General features: G+C 33.0%; 1 protein-coding gene across 1 annotated transcript in view; it reads left to right on the forward strand.

Annotated features, from left to right (window-relative positions):
- The window catches only part of LOC115883956 (GTPase-activating Rap/Ran-GAP domain-like protein 3), a 298,089-nt gene that overhangs the window by 268,001 nt on the left and 5,664 nt on the right, over positions 1-24,424 (forward strand). Inside the window, exons 13-16 of the mRNA XM_030902380.1 lie at positions 6,143-6,276; positions 6,328-6,568; positions 10,697-10,786; positions 19,583-19,819. Coding sequence (XP_030758240.1) covers positions 6,143-6,276; positions 6,328-6,568; positions 10,697-10,786; positions 19,583-19,819 — 702 coding nt within the window. The remainder of the gene's footprint in view (positions 1-6,142; positions 6,277-6,327; positions 6,569-10,696; positions 10,787-19,582; positions 19,820-24,424) is intronic.

The raw sequence follows: 24,424 nt of genomic DNA on the forward strand, positions 1-24,424 counted from the left end.
CTAATCTATGAATTAAACTATGAAAGGGTGACATTTTGATTTGCCAGGATTGGTGTGATTGACTATGTATTACAGTGTCTGTGGTAGTGGGTTTTCTGTAAATATCAAATTGTAATCTATTAGACTGTTTTATAATTGCACCGAGAGAAATTTAAACAGTTTTTTAACATTATTAAATTCAATTAACCCGAGAATACAATTTACTATTGAAAAAGGTATTAATACCATCAATTTTCTTGATGTTTCTAACATTTTATAATTCACCATTGTCTCCCATTTTCATTCATATTAAAAGGCATCTTAAGTACATTGTTAAAATATATCTTAAAGACATTGTACTCAAGACGTCTTAAAGATGTTGGGTTTTTCAACATCAGACGTTGGTAAGATGCCTTTAATACGTCTAAAGGCTAAAATAGACGTCTTTGGGATGTCAGTAATGTTGAAACAAGTTGTCTTATAGATGTCTTTAAAATGTCACTGTGCTGTCTGGGTAAGAGAACGATTACTTTTATATATCTTTTAACCGTCCAGGACAGGACACGAAAAACATTAGACAATCATTAAAATTAGTGTTTTTAACACATCCATGGCACTCTAGATTGAAATTTAACGATATTTTTTTAAGCGACAATGTCAAAAGTTGACATATGACATGTCATTCTATTCAGAGTGTCATTTTCTATCCAATAAAGTAAAAAAATACCGAGGGTGCTATTTAAAAATCAAAAGTTGTAGTCATTTCCGGTGAAACAGGAAGTGACCGAGCCTTCCTTTTAATTTTAGCCGTTCCAGAGCCTTCCACAATTTTTGACGGGATATCGTATCGTTACGCTTTTTCGAGATCTACAAAAGCCAAGTGAACTTCCTGTTCTACGGATATTTGCTTTTCCAGAAGCTTCTGAAGTATTAAAAGTCTACATAGGATCTGCCCGGTCTAAATCCTCTTTGGTCCTCTCCAATTTTATGGCCAATAATTGCTCTTAGTTTGGATTGTAGAATTTTTCTAAACAACCTGGTCATCGACACTTAGTCCTCTGTAGCATCCAGGGTCTCTCCGATTTTTCTTTTTAAATAAATAAATAAATAAATAAATAAATGCCTTTATTGTCGAAAAATTTTACAATTTGTAGACAAAGGTAAAGTAAACAAACAAAAGAGAATTCAAAACAAGTATACAAATTACATTGTCAGTCTTATTGTTTAAAATAAACATTTGTAAATGTTTACAATGTCAAAGAATAAAAAAATATAAATAAGTTTCAAAAATATTTACTATGTTTATAGTAAATATGGTAATAGCAAATATTAGGCCAGTGTTGACAAGATCAAATTCGATTATCAAAATATAAGTCATTTACGGCGTAGAAAGCCTTGTCTAGTAAATAAGATTTCAATGCTTTGCGAAACGAAGAAAATGATGTTATGGATTTGATTTCAAATGGCAGGTGATTGTGCATTTTTTTCGAGTTGTATAAAATTGAACTTTTAAGTAACTCTGAGCGTGGGGTAGGTAGATAAAGATCTTGCTCCGCATTCCTGAGTGAATAAGTGTGAGATGGCCTTTCTTGAGAAGCTGATATATGCTTACGTATTAGGCAGACGGATTCAAATATAAATAAGGAAGGAAGAGCTAATATTTTTAATTTTTTTAAAAAGTCCTGGCAATGAGTTTTGCTGTTTAATTCCAGTGAATATCGAACAGCTCTCTTCTGGAGCTTGAAAATGCAGTAAAATTGAGTCACACAACACCAGAATGGAAGGGCATATATGAGGTGCGACTTAAAAAGTGCATAATAAACAGTTCTAGCCACTGACAAGTTAAGCTTCTTAGAAACAGATCTTAATGCAAAACAGGCAGAGCTTTATTTTTTCGACAAAACGTCGATATGCATGTCCCATTTCAGAGAATTGTCTACAACAAGCCCTAAGAATTTTACAGATTTTACGACGTTAATGGTGGTGTTGTTAAGTACAAAAGGCTGCAGCGAGTTTTTATACGACAAAGCTTTAGTTTTAGAAATGTTGAGACTCAGGAGGTTCGAATCGCACCAAGATTTAAAGGTGATTAAGTCATTTGATATAATCCTATGAAGTGCCGTGACGTCCTTGTTGCTCCAAGTGAACCTAGTGTCGTCTGCAAAAAGACATATTTTACCACTGATTGTTTATGTTAGCAATGTTGTTAATAAAGTCTTGTGGTACTCCACATTCTATTGGCTTGCTAGAAGACAACGTGGTATCCACCCTCACAAGTTGACTTCTGTTGCTCAGATATAACTTAAACCATTCGAGAGATGTTCCCCTGAATCCATAGTGCTGCAGTGTATTAATTAGGATCTTCTGATTTACACAGTCGAACGCCTTAGAAAAGTCACAGAACATTGTTGCTGTAGAATGATGGTTATTTAGGCTGGAGTAAACTTTATTAAAGAGAAAAAAAATTGCATCATTTGTGGACGTATTGCTTAGAAATCCAAATTAATGTTCAGTAAGTATTTTGTACTTAAACAGAAACATAATATTATGAATATGAATATTAAATGAGACATTTTCCATTCTTGGGGTATTTTACTGCGTTTAAAACTATGCTATTACTTAAAACTTAAAAAAACTCTTGAAAAAGGCTTAACAAGCCGAAACATGTAGATTTAAAATTACTCTCATTAAATTTGATACATCTAAAAGCGTGTTTTATTAAAATACTAATAATTATTTAGATCAAGCCGTATATCGTGAATATGAGCTAATTACAGAACTATCCCATCCCATAATAAAACAATATGCAAGATGAAAGCAAAATATCAAGCTTTGATGAAACTTTTACATTCTCGCACAGAACTAAAGCCGAATCAGGACTAACTTATAACGGTTTCATATCCTCTTGTTGCCCCATTTCGCTACCCTTAACAATAGGTACTTTGTTCTGAAAGCCTTATTATCGAGATCGACGGTGTGGAGTATAACTTTTGCGACTCGTTGAACTTAATTCATATGCGCATAGTATTACGATGGGAACGATATGAGAGATACATATATATCAGTCGTAATACATTGTTAAGAAATAAAGATATATTATGTCTGGCAGGTATCCAGATAAAGTCTTCCAGATATTCGTTACATACTAGATATCAGATTTAAATTTCAAATTTAATAATTTATCACTTGAAAAGACACATTTATATCAAATGCCCTGTCATTTGTTTGAAGGTAGCAGCGTTGATTGAAAGAATTTGAAAGATACGCAACCTAATGGACAAATTTGTGACAAGGCTGGTTTGATTTCCCCTTACGTCTCAAGTGCTGTACGGTGGAACCTACACTCATTCTGCGGTCAACGCATAAAACACTTATTTTCTATAATTCGGCCGCGAGGGCATATCAAAGACGGTGTGGACCTGAAAGCGACAGTGTTGCCATATTAAAATGTGTACCTAATGACCGGAAATCCGTATTATTAACTATAATTAGTAGTTCTGGCAACACTGTATCCGGCAACCACTCACTCTGTCGATTAAAAGCAGAACTACGGTACAGTATTCTTTATCTCCTGCGCTGTAAACGATCAGCGCACAGCGGCGCAGAGCTAAACTAAATCTCGGAATTCTCGGACAGGCTGACAGTAACGCCAGCTACATCTCGGACAGTTTTTGTGCCACGAAAAAACATTAGACGAACAAATATATTCTTCCAATGCTCCTTGATTAAAAATTAGTGGTTTTGATATAGCCACTCTTGATTTAAATCTAAAATACTAATTTTTGTAATTGGAAATGTCAGAAATTGACAAACTATCTTATGTCAGTTTTTGACACTACGATTGATTTTTTAAATATGCAGTAATTCGCCGTAAAAAAACAAAATGTAATTGTTTCTATTCCCGTTACTTGAATATTACCTACCTATAGTTCATATCAAATCAAATTTATGTCACGTGATTAAGCTTAACCGGCACTTTTTAATAAAAATATTTAGGAAAGAAAAATAAATCCATCTATATCCATCCATACATATATAAAAGCTCAAAGGTTTTTTTTGTTGCATCCATCCCTCCGAAACCGCTTCACCAATCTTGATGATTCTTTTTTTAAATGAAAGGTATATATGTCTAGAATTGTTATGAAGTATTTTTATATCGTTAAATCGCTATTTCTTTATGAAAAACGAATAAATATTAAAACATACCTGAAAAAGACCTACACACAATACCTCCAGAAATAAATTATTTGTCATTGTCAGTGATGTGTCACTTAGATTATATATCAAATTTTTAGATATGTTAGGGGATATAGTATCTTATCTATGGTTAGGGGTCAGTTTATACCGCCAGCTTTAGATACGTAGTAATATTAGCGGTTCGTTTAAATGATATTAGTGATTAGTGAATTAGGTACGTAAAGCGATTTTAGGAAATTCGTCCTCTTGCAGTGTAAAATTATGTCGAACAATTTGTTGTATAAAAATTCCTTAATTTAAGAATGAAATTCTACAGAAAGAATTAGAAGAGATTTTTGAAATTCATCAACCAAATGGGTAAAGTTAGTAAAAATGTATATAAACCTTCGTGACCTCTAGATTATACACATAAAAATTTGCACAAAGGATCATTTAAAAGACATGAGTTAATTATTTGGACAAAGCGAATTTATGAAATTCATACCCTTAGGGAGTCGAATAGGGAATGAAAGTTTGCTGTACGAAAATGCATTACTATAACACCTAGAAGTATAAAATTTTATACAAGGGTTTATTTAGTGACATCAATAATATTGTTACGGATTCCGTGGGTCTACTAATTTAAACTTACGATCAAATACTTAACGAATTTATTTTTTTTTTTCACTCTGTACACACAATTTATACTGATTATAATACACAATTTATGCAACTACTATTACTCTAACTTTTCTGGCACCTTCGCCAATTAATTCACAATTTAAAACGCGGTATTATCAAACTTCAAACTGTCCAACTGCCGAGCTTGGGCTTTTATATACCCATACCAACTGTTTCTGGTACCTTCTATAGAATTCTGTAATGCTTCTTTTACTTTCTGGTGAATTCGCCAGGTTTCTCGACACGTTGCGATTTAGTTGCTCGCTTCTCCGACAGATGACGCCACATACACCTTGACATTGCCCCCTTCTCAAATTTGATCGTTCCGATCAAGATTTCCAGTCTGGTATCTCCTCAATCGATCCAGATGTACTACTTTCATCTTACTTCTAGGGCTGCGTTGAATCCCAGTACACAATATCATTTATCCCCTTGATGACTGTATAAGGACCTTCCCATGCTGGAGTTAACTTTGGAGATCTTCCTATCTTGCGCTGCGGGTTATATAACCATACCATATCGTCCTGTTCAAATCCCGTAGAATTAGCTATGAGGTCGTAACGAGCTTTCATCCGGTCACTGGCTAGCGCAATCTTCCTTCTAACGGCCTTATGAATTTCCAATAACTTTTCCTTCAGTTCATCCGCGTAGTCCTCTACGTTCGTGGTGCCGTTGTCTGGTGATCCGAACACCAAGTCACAAGGCAACCGTAATTCTCGACCAAATAAAATCTTCGATGGTGAAAGTCCGGTGGTGTTGTGAACTGCACTTCTATACGCCATTAGTAATAGCGGTATGTGCTAATCCCAATCTCTTTAATGTTCGTCCACCATTTTCGAGAGGTGTTCTTCAATGGTCTTATTGAATCTTTCGACCATCCCATCAGACTGCGGATGTAAAGCAGTTGTCCTAGTCTTGTTTATTATAAATATATAAACTTTTATTATTTACATCAACAAAACTAACCTTCTTAACAGCACTTAAGGAAAGTAAAGGGCCATAACTACAGCCAATGACACAGTTGGCAGTAAAGGGCCATAACTTTAATGCCAACCGGCAGTAAGCGCCATTAGAAAACCAAGAAGAGTATGGCCAAAGTAAATGACGTCTAGAGTTTGACCTCGACAAAATTATCATCCATTGTCATTCGACGACCTTTGTTTTCGATCGTATTGTATTTTTATGATAATTATTTACGCAGTATAGAAGAAATGAAGTATAGAGCTAAGATGGTTCATCTCTATTTTCCTAATTTAGATATTTCTAAATAAATATTTATATTTTTAATTTTAATGTTATGTTACAGGTGGAGCAAAGCTAAGAATGTGCGTTGCTATTGGTAAAAGATTGCTCATGTTCCAGTGGAAACACTCCGCTGCGTGGACGCAATGGTGCCCTGCTAGTGATACAGATACGATAGAAGGATTCACTTTCTTTTGGGTATATTATCCCTACACTCTCCGAAATAAAAATTAATTCATTCTATTCTAGGAACTGAATTTAACCGAAACACCAACGATTTTAACCATACTGGATAACGGCTGGAGTCCAATATCTCCTTCCCAAGGAGACATGCTAGTTTGTATTGGATACAAAAATCACTGGGACATAGTGAACGGTCGATCAGGTCAAGCTCAGCATCTGCATACCGTAGAGGGTTCCAAAGCTCATTTAGTGACTGCACTTGATTTATATGAGGACCAAGAGATTCAGTTAATGCTTTGTTATAATCGTAAGTATTTCTATATAAATTTCAGTATTATATTTTCTAACCCTTTTAACCTATAATGTGTCTCAAACTGATTAATTATCCCTAATATTTCTGAAGTGAAAACATTTTTGTCTCAAAATGTAGAAATTTTCATGTCAATTTAAAATTCCTAATTGAACCAAAATAACAGCAGTTAAATCTATTGTACAGGGTGTCCACTAAGAATAGCTCTCGGCTCTATCTCGGAAAATATTAGTCGTAGAGCTTGTGAAAAAAAATATTTATAACTAAAGAGAACATGAGAAATTGCTGGAAATTATTTTCAAGTTTGTAGAGCGGCCGCTAGAGGGTGCAACTGCTATTAAAAATAAGAAAAAGGAGTTTTTACACAATTTTGCCTAGATAACAGATACTATAAATAATAGATTCATAATCTTCAGTAAATTTTGCATATTTTCTGTTAGAACCATTTTCCCCTATCTGCCAAAATAAAGTGGTAGGGAAGGTTAGATCTGTTTTTATTTAAACATTAATATCTTCGGACTGGATGAACGGAATCTAACAAGCGCATTAAAAGAGCGTTTCTTACTCTATATTAAGCGTATAAACAATAATAATAAGCAGTTGAATGTAGATGCTAGGGGGCGCTGTCTTACAATTTAACAAATATTGCGCGTTTTTTTCAAAAAAAAATAAATGCAATAGTATGTATAATTTTAGCTGATAGTAAAGAGTAATAAAAGTTTAAAAAGTCAGCGAAAAACGTATCTTGATATTCTCTTTCAAACCGAAGATATTAGCAAAATTACAATAAATATGAAAAAATAAGCCCTTAATTACCTTATTTTTTTAACACGGTTACAGTAGCCCTCTTGATTATGACCATTCTAATAAAAAATAAGATAGAAACGATTAGTTTATTCTAAAATCGACAATATACCAGAATACGATAATACCCAGATGTATTAATGTGTAATATTAAGATATCAATGACAGTGAATAAGAAACGACGCCTCAGTGAAGTCATGGTAAGCTTTGGAAAAAAGATGCTTTTGACGTAATATAATATAATCGTCAAAGAGTTATTAAATCAACATTTTGATAGTCTTAGCAGCATTTTTTCTCTTTTGAAGAAAGGCATTTTTAGAAGAACAATCAAAAGGTAAAAAATGCTGCTGAGACTATCAAATTGTTGATATAATAATATTTTAAGTTTAAACTATCTCTTTAAAAGCAACTTTTTTCCAAAGCCTACCAGGAATTCACTGAGGCGTCATTTCTTAGTCACTCTCATTGATATCTTAATTATTAGATATCAATACACCTAGTATTATGGTATTCTGGTACACTGTCGATTTTTTGAATGAAATAATCTTTTCTATCTTATTTTTTATTAGAATGGTCATAATCAAGAGGGCTAGGGATACCGTGTTAGAAATATAAGGTAATTAAGGGCTTATTTTTTCGTATTTATTATAATTCTGCTAATAACTTTGGTTTGAAAAAAAAATATGAAGATGCAGTTTTTGCTGAATTTTTAACCTTTTATTACTCTTTGGTATCAGCTAAAATTACATATACTATCGCATTTAACCTTTTCGAAAAAACGCGTAATGTTTGTTAAATTGTAAGACAGCGACCCCTAGCGTCTACGTTCAAAAGCTTATTTTTATTATTTATATGACATAATATAGAGTAAGAAACGCTCTATTAAACGAGTCCTCACATGTTGAATTCCGATCAACCAGTCCGGAGTTATTAACATTGAAATAAAATAGATCTAACCTTCCCCCACCACTTTATTTTAACAGATAGGGGAAAATGGTTCTAACAAAAAACATGCAAAAATTACTGAGGATTATGAATCTATTATTTATAGTGTCCGTTATCTAGGCAAAATTGTGTAAAAACTCCTTTTTCATATTTTTAATAGCAGTTGCGCCCTCTAGCGGCCGCTCTACAAACTTGAAAATAATTTCCAGCAATTTCTCATGCTCTCTTTAGTTATAAATATTTTTTCCGCAAGCACTACGACTAATACTTTCCGAGATACAGCCGAAAGCTATTCTTATAAAAATATTTCTTGCCATATAATTGCTGTTTTGTAAAATTTAAAAAACAAATTACTATATCAACTGGCTACTTAGTTTAATGTCGGTGAGTTATTAGATAAAGATCTAATAGCGCCAATACACAGATGGAAGAATCATTTTCTAGCGGGTCAATAAATATAAAATAAAAAGTGAAGGGTTCTTACAGTATCAGTATGTAATATTTATAAAAGATGCGAATACCAACTAGACGAAACTCAATTTGGATTTCGCAGTGGCCTAGGTACTCGTGAGGCGTTATTCGGATTAAACGTTATCATTCAGCGTTGCAGAGACATGAATGTCAATGTAATCGCTTGTTTTATAGATTATAGAAAAGCCTTTGACTGCGTTAACCATCAAAAACTTATAGGAGTCCTCAAAACAACCGGAATAGATAGAGAAGAAATTCGATTGATTACAAATCTCTACTGGCAGCAAAACGCAGTGGTTAAAATTGAAGGAACATCGTCAGAAGAAATCACGATTAAACGAGGTGTAAGACAGGGCTGTGTGCTGTCACCGCTCTTATTTAATATATATTCAGAGGCTATCTTCAAAGAAGCTCTAGAAGGAATCGAATGTGGAATTAAGATTAACGGGAAAGTGATCAATAATATCAGGTATGCCGACGATACAGTTGTGCTGGCCGAGAATGAACAAGATTTGCAGAGGCTAATGAATGAATTAGTTCGGCATAGTGAAAACTGCGGTGTCCTCATAAATACCACAAAAACGAAGGTTCTTGCATTCATCAAAACACCTGTGCAGATTCACCTGGATATCAACGGTGACCCAGTAGAGCAAGTGTCTTCATACAAGTATTTGGGGTGTATTGTAAATGATCAATGCGACCCGAAGAAAGAAATTAGAAGCCGCATAGAACAAGCTAGAAAAACATTTATAAATATGAGACAATTTTTCACAAGGTCAGATTTGAGTTTGGAGCTACGGGTACGCATGGTCAGATGCTACATTTTTTCAGTTTCCTGTACGGGTGTGAGAGTTGGACTCTTGACATATCGTTAGAAAAAAACTAGATGCCTTCGAAATGTATATTTACCGCCGTATATTAAGAATATCATGGGTCCAAAGAGTTTCAAATGTGGAGGTTCTTAATCGAATGAGAAAACAGAAAGAACTCATGCTTACCATCAAAGAAAGAAAAACACGCTACATAGGCCACATAATGAGGGGTAAAAAGTATGAACTTCTCAGATTAATAATTGAAGGCAAAGTCCAGGGCAAAAGATCTATCGGCAGACGCCAGAATTCCTGGCTAAATGACATTCGTAGATGGTTTGGTTGCTCATCAATCGACATATTTCGTATGGCTGTATCTAGAATGACGTTAGCTATTTGGATCGCCAACCTTCGAAAGGAGACGGCGCCGTAAGAAGCTGTAATATTTAAATAAAAATATTTCTTGCTATATAACTGCTATTTTGGAAAATTTTCAGCTTTCAAAAATAATGGAAAACTGAAAATAACAAAAAGTAAAGTTTGCAAAACAAACATAACGCATGAAAATGTTCGAAATATGATTTGTTGTTTTGTGTTTCTGTCCTTTGATACACTGTGGATCTGAGTGTATCATGGATTTTAAATGTGTTTATTAAAGTTTGGCTATATCTATTAATACACAAAACATAAATAAATTTTAAGCAAAAAGTTCGTAGTAAACACGCTCCTGCGATGAATATTAATAAGGTACAACTGAAATCGTAAAGTTAGATTTATTATTAAATTTTTATCAATCAGCTTACAATAGATTTATAATTCTCTAAAGCTTTCATTAAACCGTACATTAATACTATTTCCGTGACTATTTTTTATAGGCGTTATCAAATTGCTCGAACTTTTTACTCCCACTTGTTCAGACAAAATTATATAAAATAATTTTAAAGAAGAATGAAATTATTGGGCAACCTACAGTAAGATTAGCCACGAAACATGGCTAAAATACGAAAATAATTTTATATAGCATATACCTATTTTTAATAGTCTGGGATTTATAATTCTCTACGCTATATTATAGTTCTTATTTTTTTTATTTCAGATACATGTCATTTTCAAAAATTGAACGATAGCAATAATTCTTCAGGATCAAGTTTCGATTTTCATTGGAATTCTGCACCTACAGATATAGGTAGAGTATATGGTTTTTGAAGACATATTGAATATTTTTTTCTGAAGACTTTTATATTCATTTAAAGAAGGCGTCCATTTTTCTCAACAAGGTCTGATTTGTAAATTAAAAAAGAAGAATAAAGATCCAAGTTCTCGGTCGCATATATGTATACTCAGATACAAAAAAAAAACGCAACGGAGAAATTTTTGGTCAAATTTAAGTGTTATATTTTTCTTATTGTGTTAATTGTGTTATATTTTTCTTATTTTTAGCCATATTTTAATGAACTTTTTAGCAAACTGTATATAATTATGTCAACTTTATTTCGTAAACTCAGTTTTTATAAACTTTCGTATTTGGCATATTATACAGGGTTAATCGAGGGGTTGTTTTTTTACTCAAACTTTAAAACACCCTGTGCAATAATTTCGCATGTAAATTGTCATAAATATAATTTTACGGTCAGAACCATATCTCCTGAGCATTCAGTTTTTTGGATCATGTCAATACATGCCTTGGTTAATTTTTAAGAGCGAAATAATCTTTCCACCAACAATTTACAATTTTTTCAATTATCATTTTTTTAAGTTATTTTTCAATATGACAAGGCGGCTTTGGTGACTGTTGTGAACTATGTACTACTATAAACTGCCCATCATGTTCGACGTTTGGGAAATGCTTGGCAGGAGGGTTAGAGGTTACAAAGCGTTGCCACCTTCATTAAATGAACTTAGCTTGGTACTTAAAGAAGAATAGAAAAATATAAAGCAATATGATATAGGCAGCCTCAATGACAATATGAACGGACATATAAAAGCAGTTGTAACAGCCAAGGGAGGCAATACAAAGTATTAGGGTATTTTTTACATTTTTTTTCTATTTGTATACTTGAGTATTACAGATGTTTTCTTTAATATCGAATTCTGTTATCATTATTAATGTTTATTAAAACCCGGACTGTATCGTTAGTCTTTAACGTTTCTTTTTTTATTTAGTATAAAGAATCCAATGCAGCCTAATATAACATTACGGCAATTGTCACCAAAACCATCTCATCGTATTAAAAAATTACATCAAAAAGTAATGATAAAATTGAAAAAATTGCAAATTGATCGTTCATTTCATTCTTAAAAAATATCCAAAGGATGTATTGACATGAATCAAAAAACAAAGTGCTCAGGTGTCATGGTTCTGACAGTAAAATTATATTTTCGGAAAATTTACACACGAAATTATTGCATAGAGTGTTTTAAAGTTAGGGTAAAAAACAACCCCTCGATCAACCCTGTATAATATGCCAAATACTAAAGTTTATAAAAAACATTAAAGTTGATATAATTATACACAGTTTGCTAAAAAATTCATGAAAATAGGGCTAAAAATCACAAAAATATAACACTTTAAATTTGGCCAAAAATGTCTCCAGTGCGTTTTTTGCATCTGTGTGTATTAATACTAAATATAAATTATGTGACACGTGTTTCGCTCACACAAATATTATCAGACAGAAATTCAATTAAAAAATGATGCTCGTATGAGCGAAGCACATGTCACATAGTTTGGTTTTAATATAAATGGTATAGTCCAGTAAATAAAGGTCGAACCCACGGTTTAATTCGTCGACCGGGACTTTTCAGGTGGATTGTGTACCTTTTAGGGAGTAGTTTTAGTAGAAAGAATTTATACACCGTGCTAGGCTACGAAGCCGCGCTTTCGCCGAAAAAATGACCCCAAATAGCCGAAAAATCAGTTTTTATTCAGATCAGATATTATCCATGTTAGACAAGCAATTTGTATTTAACAAAAAGTGATTTTAATATACTATATATAATTATGCACGTGTCGCTTACTTTTCTAATTGAGTAAGTCCTTCAAATTCTTTTTTAATTTTTTACAATATCGTATAATATATTATGACATTTAAATTACAAAATATCTAGATGCCTGAGATCAGGTGCTTTAATTTTCATTATAAGATTTTTGAATTGAAGAATTTTATGAAGGCATTTAGTATTTCCGACACAAAAATTAATTCAGAGGCGTAATAATTCACTATTTTTTATAAATGTATTATTATTTATTTTGTTTCTTTAATATATTATGTACATAATGTCGGTTTTGATTCTTTTAAGTACCCAAAAATATAAAGCAAAAAAAGTAAAGTAAATGAACAGAAAACATGATTTATATTAATAAATAACTTTCGCATTCAAGGAGTGGTTTATGTGAACGCATCACGTTTAAAATTTATAAAATCACAGTATATACTAAAAGTTATACTTAATACGTAAAAAATCATGATATCGTACCTCTTCAACACTATTTGAACCAAAAACATGCAACGAAAAGAAATGTGTTTGTACGGACTTGGAATATGCCATTTGATTTAGTATCCAAATTTATGAAGGGCGAAGTTCGGAAACCATAAAGCTTGATTTTCATGCATCCGTTGTCCGACGATACGATGATACGATATTAATTTTATTGGGTGAAGTTAAAGACTTTGATTGATTAGAAACGGTTAACCAATCGAAGCCTTTAAATACAACCAATGAAATTAATATCGTATCAACGTATCGTCGGACAACGGATGCATGAAAATCAAGGTAGTCCGGGAACAAAAATGTATAGAATCATTTTTATAGAGAATTTTGTCAGCTTTATTTATGCACATACAGTATTTTTCGGTAGATGTCATAGTTTCCGAGATATAAACAAAAAAGTGTGTTTCCACGGATGTGCCTTTTTTTGAACTAATTTGACTGGGGTACTTGTAGATACCTAAATTTTCTCTCCAAGTCTTAACGCTCCGAAGATAGATGTCATAAGCGTATCATGTATCATTGATTGATAGGATAAATTGTTAAATAACTCTGCTAAAATTTAATATTTTAAATGTTTCAAAGTTTATTTAAAATGTAGAATCAACAGCTATCACATTTTGGAACTTGTTTGAATTTGATCATATTTTATGATTTATGATAATAAAAACATCGGGCAAACCATTCATTGGCCCAAAAATTTTCATTTCATTTTTACAAACTTATTCATATGTATTCTGTTAAAACTTGGAAAAAATTCAGGCATCTTCTAGGCAGAATATCTCGAAAACTACTAAATCTATGTAGATAATGACCATTTTTATAGGTAATTATATTTTCTTTTTTCCTTTCTAATTACCTAAGCTTCAATTTCTATTCAAAGAAAAATTTTGTAAATTGCATATTTTGGCAGATATATGCGAAAAACCGATTTTGGCTATTTTGGGCCATTTTTTCGACCAAAGCTGGCCGAGCACGGTGTTACAATTAGTGATGGGTTGTTATTTAACTATCTGTTATTTTATAACAATTATTTATAAATAACATAACGCAACCGTTACTACTTCTAAAAAATAACAGATATAAAATAACGACACGTAGAGATCGGCCGCTCGTGAAACGAAAAACGAAGTCGGCGCTCTGCATCACCACGAAATTCTATGCTGCTCGAAGCAATTCCAAAAAACAACTAGTATGGATGGAAAACATGTTATTTCGTCAACCATCGATACAGGCGGCGAGACAACGGACAACGGAGTGGGGAAAGCGCTGCGGCGAACGTAGCTGCTTCGGTCGATACCGTCGATGGTCGTATTTACAACAGCTTGAAAATAATAGGATATAAAAGAAGCAGTTTTTTTGAAACAGTTGCGGGCATAACGCCTGGGCGGTGGAGATAACAGGTGTGGGAAAGAAACGCTGCTGCATCGGTCGATTGTCGATGGAGGCTCGCAACGGGTTGGAGAAGCAGTCATTTTAGATTTGTTGTTTTTCAACCTGTTACGAGCATAACAGGGCGGTGGTCGAGATAATCGGTGTGGGAAATGAACGCTGCTGCATCGGTCGATTGTCGATGGAGGTTCGAAACAGGTTGGGGAATAACGCCATCAGTTGTTTTAGATACATTCTGTTTCAACCTGTTACGAGCATAACGGACGGAGGTCGAGATATTATGGCGCTGTATGTTTCAGTACTTACTTATTAAGTTTCAATATTTAGGTATTTATTTATTCTGAAAAATTTTCAGAATATTTTAAGATTTTTTAAAAATGTATAGAGGGTGTTTTGAAAAATCTGGTCATTGATTAATCACGATCCTGCTTAAAGCCCTTGACGTAAAAAGCTGATTTTTGGAAAACGGATTGACTTTAGTGTGTAGAGGTTCGATAAGAAGGGATTTTTCGAAACTCGAATTCTAAGGGGGTGAAACTACTCTCAAATATTAGAATATTTTTTATTTAAAAACCGGTGAGTTTTTCGGAAAAACTCTTAAAACACGTATATTTTATTATGTTGTTTTACATATTTTAAGATTTTTTAAAAATATATACAGGGTGTTTCATAAAATATGACCACTGAGTAATATTCTGCTTAAACTGCTGGGCGTTTAAAGCTGATTTTTTGCAAACGGATTGACTGTGGGGTTGAGGTTCGATAAGGAGGGGTTTCTCGAATCTCAAATTCCAACAGGGTGAAAACGCCCCTCAGATATTACAATATTTGTTATTTAAAAAACGGTTAGTCTTTCGGGAAAACGCCTGGACACGCATAATTTATTTTGTTTTTTTTTACACATTTTGAATTTTTTTAAAAAATCATACAGGGTGTTCCAAAAAGTTGAGTAATTGATTAACCACGATTCTGCTTAAACTGCTCGACGTTAGAAAGCTTATTTTTGGCAAATGTGAGAAAATTTTATCCAGTTTGTATGTTAATGGAAATTCTTGTTTTGCTTTATCATCACCATTTGAAATTAATTATTCGACGCGAACAAAGTCGCGGGTACACGCTAGTTTAAGTGTAAAATTAATTCGAACTCTAGTGTGTAGTTGGTTTACTTATGAAGAATATACTACACATTTTCTTATATTGCTATTTTTTTACCGCAAATGGTAAAATCATAACTAAGAGCTTCTCGCCCGTCGAGTGATATGCACCCTGTACACTGCTACGCAATTCAGGATCTACGCGGATCGAGGGGCAGGGCGTAGGTAGATCGCAATGTGTAGGTATAGACGAGTGGCGGAATTTTGGCTTTTTTTATATCGCAATTTGTAAACAGCGCTTATTTGTAAACAACGAACGTTTTTAGAGAAGTATTTTAGATAACAATCGATATTTAGAAATGTTTTGACACCCTGGAAATTCTACCACCGAGCACGTCATTGTTGCAACTTGCAATACGCCTGGCAGTGACCGTCTCATACTCTTTCAGATATTTAGCAGTAAAATAAAGAAACCTGTTATTTTTAAGCTGTTATTTTAAGCTGTTTTTTATAAATAACTATAACAGTTTCAACTGTTATCTTAAAATAACAGTTTTGCCCATCACTAGTTACAATTTTTCCCTAAAACTACTTCCCAAAAGGTACACCATCCGTCTAAAAAATCAAAGTCAAAATCGTATGTATTCCGTATAATCAAAAAGAAACAGCATCAAAGTGACTATTCAAACGACTGCAGATGAAAATTTCTGTTTTAAATGTTATAAAATCGTTAACCCCAAGTAAATTAGTGTTCAATTTTAGACAGTCAGGGACAGAACAATGAATAAATTAAACCTTCATTGGGTTAAAGGTTGTCTGCAGTGTGACTGATAAATTATACTGTGTAAATTTTATGCATAACTCCTAGAAATTTAGTAAGCCTTTAATAAAACCTTAATCCAGGTAATCATAAAGAATTATTATGTGGTTAAAGATATTTATTTCATAGATACATATTTAGAAGATATGCTAGGTGCAACAAATATTAAGTACATTATTTTTTTTTGATATTAATGGTTTTGGGACAAGGATCTTGAGACCATAATTTTGATAATAATAATTTAAAAGAGTTTTAAGTATGTCAAAAATTTAGTTTAAAAATGGATATATTTCAAAGACCTCTCGATATACAGGGCGGTCCGAACTGTATTCCGGAAACTTCGACAGCATATTCTACACATAATAATAAGTAAAAAAGTTTATATAAACTTATGTCCTAAAATGCTTCGTTTCATAGAATCAGGGTGTGGAAGTTTCATTTTTATTTCGATTTTTTCGAATTAATTTTTAAACTAATGTCAATATTTGAATGAAAATTGGTATCTCGTGTTAAAAACATGTAAAAAAATCCTTTTTACATGTTTTTTAAATGTGAGTGAATAAAATATACATTTACGCCTTATTTTACTTTAAAAAATTTCTTGGTAAAAGTCGTTGCGAGCAACTAGTGCTCGCAGTTCTCAAGATATTTGGATTCTTAAGGGGGGTGTACAAATGCGAGCCGAGCGGTTCGCGAACCGCTTCTGAACCTATTATTCGCAAATGTGTACGTTGTTTTGAGAACGAACGGCTCGCAAACCGTTCGCGGCGATCCGCCTCCTGTCGGTTTTTTTGACAAACACAAAGGGATTCGTGGCTCTCGGTGGACGGGCTCGTGTGTTGTTCGTTGTTTGTATCGAACCTCCGGACAATCCAGACGCACTGTTTTCAATTTTTAGTTTTTGTTTACCGGTTGGAATAGGTATAGCGGTTTATTTAAATATGGAGTGGTCCGAGGAAATCATTTTACATTTAATTGATCTCTATAGAAAAAAAGCTTTATTATGGGATCAAAAACATAAAGAACATTATAAAAAGAATTTAAAGGAGGACGCTTGGAGGGAACTAGATGTCGAAGTGAAAAAAAATGCAGCCAATGTAAGAAGAAAATGATTTCTTTATTAGCATCCTACCACCAACGTCGCTGCTTCCTTTTCTTATCTAAACTAGCCATTAAAAATGCACCATTTATCACCAACAGAGCATAATTCTCTTCTCGGAAAGATATAATTAAACGCGTACTCACACCGTCGCGTCGACTGCATGTTTTCGGTTGGTTTGCGGCGTTCGCGCTTTTCCCTTGGATCGTTGAAGGTTCGTACAAAAACAATTTGCTAACGAGCGGTTTGCGAACCGCTCGGCTCGCATGTGTATACCCACCTTTAAAGGTGCGTATACATATGGCGAGCACAACGCAAGCCGAGCACGAGCCGAGCCTGCCACAAGCTCAATTAAAAAAAAATAGTATAAAAAGTCTGAGTACACCCCTTTTTTTTCTTGTAGCTCCTTTTTTACCATAAATAAAAAAAAACTAATGGTACATTTTAAATCTTCAATACGTTTCTCAGTTGACGTGGGTCTACAATTTTTTTTAAAAAATTTTATAGCCTCTTTTTTTTTCATGTTTATAAAAAAAGGTGAAAATTTTTTGAGGGGATTTAGGTAAACATGGTTGGTACTATTCGAAAAAGGGGCAGAAATTATATACCTCTTGAAAATTACACAACGATTGAACAAAAAATAATCTAAATATACAATTTTAAATCTTATAAATTTGCTAAAAATAATAACATTTTTAAGATTTTTGCAAAAAATTGATTATTTTTGCCAAATTGAAAATCTTATATCTGGATTATTTTTTGTTAAATCCTTGTGTAATTTTTAGGAGGTTTATAATTGTTGCCTCTCTTTTGAATGGTACCAACCATTTTTATCTAAAACCACTCAAAAAAATAGTTTTTCAGCTTTTTTTTAACATAAAAAAGGCTATAAAATTTACTTGAAAAAAAAGGGGTGTACGGAGACTTTTTGTACTGACTGTAGGTACAGGGTACATTACATATTATTTACATAATATTCGTTTGTACTTTTAATAACATATAATTTAGATTAAAATATTTAACTTTATTTATCTGAACATCTGAACCAAGTCGCGTCAAAAACTGCACTGACACTGAAAAAAGAATATTTCTTATGTGCTCGCGAGCCATTTACATTTCATATGGATCGTTGCTAGCTCGGACTATGATCTCGCTGTTCTCGCGGCGAACAACGAGCACAACACAGCGCGCTCGGCTCGTGCTCGGCTCGCGTTGTGCTCGCCATATGTATACGCACCTTATTAATCAAGGCATGCCATCAACAACAACAATTAAACATATTCACTAGATAGATATTTCAGTAAATTTATAATTTTCGAAACGTTCTGATACCAAAGGTTCAACAGAAGCTGTTGTAGCAAAGTAAGCAATTGTAGTAATATTATTTGTAATAAGTAAATAACTGAAATTATTCTGAAAAATACTTTTAGTTTTAAAAATGATAATAAAAACCACCCAAAATTTATTTTGACTTGCTTAGATATTATGCGCATTTTGAAAGGATTTATTTTATCTTTTTTTTTTCTCTAAAAAAATATGCTTGTTTTAATCTAAATACGATTTTTCCAAAATCGTAAAATTTTTAGAAAACTTACAGTTAGGTTTTAAAACAGTTTCAGTTGAACCTTTCAATATCAAGGACGAAAAAGATTTTTGACGTCGAAAATGGTACAAATGTATATTTTTTCACTTAATAGTGTAATACAGGGATGAAGCGAAAGTTATTACTCTTCAAAACATTCAAAAAGGTGTAGGTGGCACCCCTACAAGTAGGAGTCGTATTGACATCGAAATCAAATTTCTCTGCAACCCCCAGATACTAATTTTCATCCCAATACCGAATTTAGTTCAGAAATTATTAGGAAAAAAATCGAAATAAAAATGGAACTTCTTCACCCTGTATCTCGGAAGCGGTGCATTTTAGGACATAAGTTTATACAAACTTTTTTACTGTGCATATGTGCATAATATGCTACCGAAGTTGCCGGAATGAGAATTTCATAAAAAACTTAATTAAGCATTAATTAATTAACTTATAGCATTCAAAGTTTTTTAAGGTCCCCCAATTGACGATTCTATTTGTTCTAGTGTGCGCTTTTCCATACGTCATAGCATTTACATCGAATACCATGGAGATTAGACTGGTGGTTAATGGAAATTTGATCCACACAATGACGATGCCTAAACTGCAATTAATAACCAGCAAAAACGACATCTTTTTCGCGACAACGGCTCCCGAATTCTTCCCCAACAGGACAGATAGGCTGTTTGTTGACACACGACAGCAAGAGCTTCAAAAAGTTTCTCCACCGTCCAGTCCTAACGGTAATTCTATGCAATAAAATATTAAACGGTATTTTAATAAAAATCCTCCATTAGTATGGATCGGGTTTAGCAATATTAGGAAACGATGCATAATAAAAACTATTCCAGAGCTCTTGATATTTATGATGCGTTGATTGAAGAAATAAGAAGATGCGCAACCTTACCGTTAAGCCTTGTTCATGTAGATGCGAATCACGGATCGCAATTTTGCGAAACTGCTCTCATTGGTCCAATTTTAATGATCATGGCAGCGCTGTCAGAAATTTTAAGATTTTGGCGATTCGGAAGATTTAAAATTTGGGGGGCGGGAAAGTTAAAGTGTTTTCAACTTTTTGCGGATATTCGCGTGATTTTAAGGTTCGCGTTTGCGCAGAATGGTGTTGTGATCCGGTTATCGATTATTTTGATTTCTTGAATTAAATTGCGATAAGCACCTTGTTGCTTACGAAATTTAAATATTTCACATGTCTCAAATGACCTATAAACCCGTTCTCTTCTAAGTTTTAGTAATAAGTAAATAGCAATTTTGCGCCTTCTGTTCCAATCCGACAATCGAAATCGATATTCATAATCATTAAACAAATTTAAACTCATATTGTTTGCTATAAAATATAAAATAAAGATAGTAAACACGAATAAAAAAACAAATTAAGTTATCTCAGGTTATGATTTTTTTTGGTAACTTTCAGTGGAGCAAAAATGAAATATCTCTAAAAATTCTCGACTGTATGAAATAGGTCTAAATTTTACGAATACTTTTTGGCGAATCGCTTTCCGCAATTCGCGAATCGTGTCTACATGAAACAGGTTTTAGCCTGTCCGGGAATTCCGACATTTAGTTTAGTTCTGCGCCGCTGCGCGCTGATTATTCGTTTACAGCGCAGCGGATATAGTATACTGTAGTAGTATTTGTCGACTGAAAGCAGACCACGTTCGTAGTTCTGCTTTCAGTCGACAGAGTGAGTGACTGCTGGAGACAGTGTTGCCAAAACTACTGATTAATCCGTCGATTTACGGATTTTTGGCACAGTACGTTAATAATACGGATCATTAAACAATTTAATATAGTATTATATGATTAAACAAAGAACAGCATGAGCGTTACGTTACATATTACGCGTAGTTATGTGATGAAAAAAGCCTAATGTTTTTATATGTTTAGGTAATTATAATTTAAAAATTGGAGATTGCCACTTTTGTCAAAAAGTGTAGATTGCCGTTTTTGCTTCTACACTCCTCAATTATATTAAATATATGATAGAAAGGCATTTCGTCCATCTGTCTCTAGTGAGGGAAGACTAAAAAATATCATATTCCTTTATGAAAATCTGTTTGACTAATTTACCTTTAAAAATACAATTCTACCACTGATACGTATCACTAGTTCCTAGTCAAAAAGCCAACTGAAGAGACTCGAATGCAAAATTATTTCCGTTATGAGTACGCATACTGCAACGCGCCGAAACGCTGGAGACGGAAAAAAGTTGCTAGAGAAGTCTTCTGACTTCTTGACGGAAATTCCGCAGCGCGCTTCGGCGCTGCGTGCTCTAATATGCGTTGATCCGTTTAAATACATGGCAAGCAGACAAAAGAAATTTCCACATGGCGCCGCGGCGCGTAATACATGGCAAGCATTAAGTGTTTTATGCATTGACTGCAGAACGATTGGTGTCTACCCCGTGCAGCACTTAAGACGTAAGGGGAAATCAAATCAGCCTTGTCACGAATTGGCCCATTAGGTTGCATATCTTCCCAATTCTTACTATTAACGCATAATGTCTATAGTCTATATCAAAATATACAAAGTGTTCTAGACTTACATGAAACATGATAAGTTTCTAGGGAACTACTATATCTAGAGCCGTAATTTTTTCACATCATTGTTTCAGAGGGAGGGGATTAAAGGCATTTTCAATATGGCGACACAAGTTGACAGAAACTTCCTTATCTTTTATGGATCTTCTAACATGGCATCATAGGTATTAGATTAAATTTACAAGAAAGAAAATCCAGAAAAGATCCAGTGGTTCTCAAAATTTTAGCAAAAAATCATGTTTTTTAGAAATTTACAAAGTAAAATAACCCCGTTATTTTGGACTTATTTGAAAAACAATAAACAAAAAATATGTTTCTTTTATCGAGATCTACCATCTCTTAAAATACTTGCACTTATTTCTGGGACACCCTGTATAATAAATAGGTATATCAATTTTTTTGTAGGAAAAGTATCAAAAAATAAATAGATACATATATCAAAAAAGGCCGTACAGTCGAACAATTCGGGCATTTAATATCTGGAACAGCTAGAGCTGAATGAATGAGGATTACTGGCGTAATATTTATAATATTATTATTTTATTTTCATACTCTTATTGTTTCCAACTATTGTTGCACAAGAGTCTTGAAAAAGTCTTTTGCAAAAAATTCAAGACAAGACTTTCAAAATTTCTTGTCTTGAATTTCAAGACAAGACAAAACTTTCACATATGCAAGAAATTTCAAGATTTCTTGAAATCAAGATTTCTTAAAAGTTAGAAATGATACATCTTTTTAAGTGATAGTTAGGTCTTAAGGCGCAAGTTTTGCCGGGTTTATACAACATTTACATAGTCGTAATCACAATCATAGTCATAATCTTAAAAGTTGAACTATCCACTTCTTATAAACCTGTTGACATCTACCATGAACTTAGCCTTTAATTATGTTACCCAACTTCAATGATATAAAAATTATGATTATGAAAATGTTCTATAATCGCACATTAAAATTGCGTTGTGATTATGACGATGATTAAGACTGTGATTATGATTACGATTTATGCAAATGTTGTATAAACCCGGCATTAATATTGACCAGTATTCATTTTTTTTCTGTCATAGCCAGTGTTTTAGAGTTGAGAATGAAAAATAAAGTCAAGGCAACAAACCGTATATTGGTAATTGGTTTTATACACAAAATTATATTGGTATAATGGTATTATAAAAAAAACTAACGGTAGTTGAAACTAATGGTGGGTTCGTGGAGCACGCTATTTGCGCTATTCGGTACTAATTTTCATGCACGAAATTGCTCCGAGAACAAAAAGTAGTATCAAATAGCGCAAATAGTACACTCTAGCATGACCTTTCCGTACACCCTGTGTCCAAACTTTTCCAACCAATCTTCCATAATAAATAAATAAAATAAATACCATAAAAAATAAAAGTAACAAACGGGTAACCAAAATAGAAACCAAACAACTAGAACTAAAAAATGATCGCATAAGGTTTGGTACGAAATAATAACCCAAAACCCATGAATCGAACTTAACCTTACTTATTCTTATTCAGCTTTTATTTGGTAATGGCCCCTGTTTCGTCAATCGGGCGAGTTGGCGTAGTTCGTTTGCGGTCCGTTAAGATTTTTTTTACTAAAATTAGCATCGTTGTTGTTCATTTTTCGGTATTACATTTTGTATACGATTTATTACCTTTTTGTTAGAATGTAAAATTTTTCAAGACAAGAAATTTCAAGAGTCTTGCAAGACAAGACAAGACTTTGCCATTCAAGAAATCTGCAAGAAAAGACTGAAAATTTCTTGTCTTGAATTTCAAGACAAAACAAGAAATTTATTTTCAAGACAAGAATTCTTATCTTGTGCAACACTATTTCCAACCCAAATTCCAAATTTAAACAATTTTTAAAAAAAAAAAAAACGCCAAACACTTTATAAAATACATCAAAACTTTATTGTACCTAATGCATCCATATAATAGCTCACTAGCTACTACAATATCCGTATTAAATAAATTAGTATAGTCAAATTGTATTTTTGGGGAAAGTTTTGGAGTAGTTCTGATTTTATTTTGTTCTTTATGTTTTTTGGTGCACTGAATCTGAATCTGATGTTTGCTAACAAAATATCGTGACTAAACATTGAAAAAAATGCAAAAAAACGCACAATTAAAGTGACACAACCTTGGCTTTAAAATGGCGAACAAAGACATATTGATTATTTAACAAAGTGTCACAATTTGACATGGTCATTTATTGTTTTACATTGTTTGACGTTAAAAGTCGTGGCCTACTAGTTAAAATGAAGAAAATGTACGCTTCAAAACTAAATCTTCAAAAACTTAAAAATGATTTAATTTAAATATAGGAACATGATAATCAAAAAGAAGCAAATTAAAAAACATTTTCATTAGTAAAATAAAAAAAGTGGGTTTCCATTTGTTTTAAAAATATATTTATGATAAAAATATCATTTATGATAATTTTTAACAGCTCAATTTCATGGTTACGTCCAATATTATATGACATTCGATCAATGTAATTTTTGAAATATATAGCTACATATGAGTCGCCTAGTTTCAAGACCCGACAAATCCATTTTTCGAGAAAAATGAGTTATATATGTTAATGGATTCGTCTTCTAGTTCTTTACAACCTAACATCATATATACTTTGCAAACTGCGACAAATCTTATCATTTCCTGGCAATAAAATATTGACTTTATATTTACTCTTTAACAACTCTAAAACAGTTTTTTCCAATTTCTCAACATTTGACTTTTGTGGATTTGTCGTGTTTTGAAACTAGGCGACTCATATTTTATCTTTATG

The sequence above is a fragment of the Sitophilus oryzae genome, unplaced genomic scaffold (assembly GCF_002938485.1).
Source record: "Sitophilus oryzae breed Bouriz unplaced genomic scaffold, Soryzae_2.0 scaffold_2006_pilon_pilon, whole genome shotgun sequence".
Classification (NCBI taxonomy): domain Eukaryota; kingdom Metazoa; phylum Arthropoda; class Insecta; order Coleoptera; family Curculionidae; genus Sitophilus; species Sitophilus oryzae.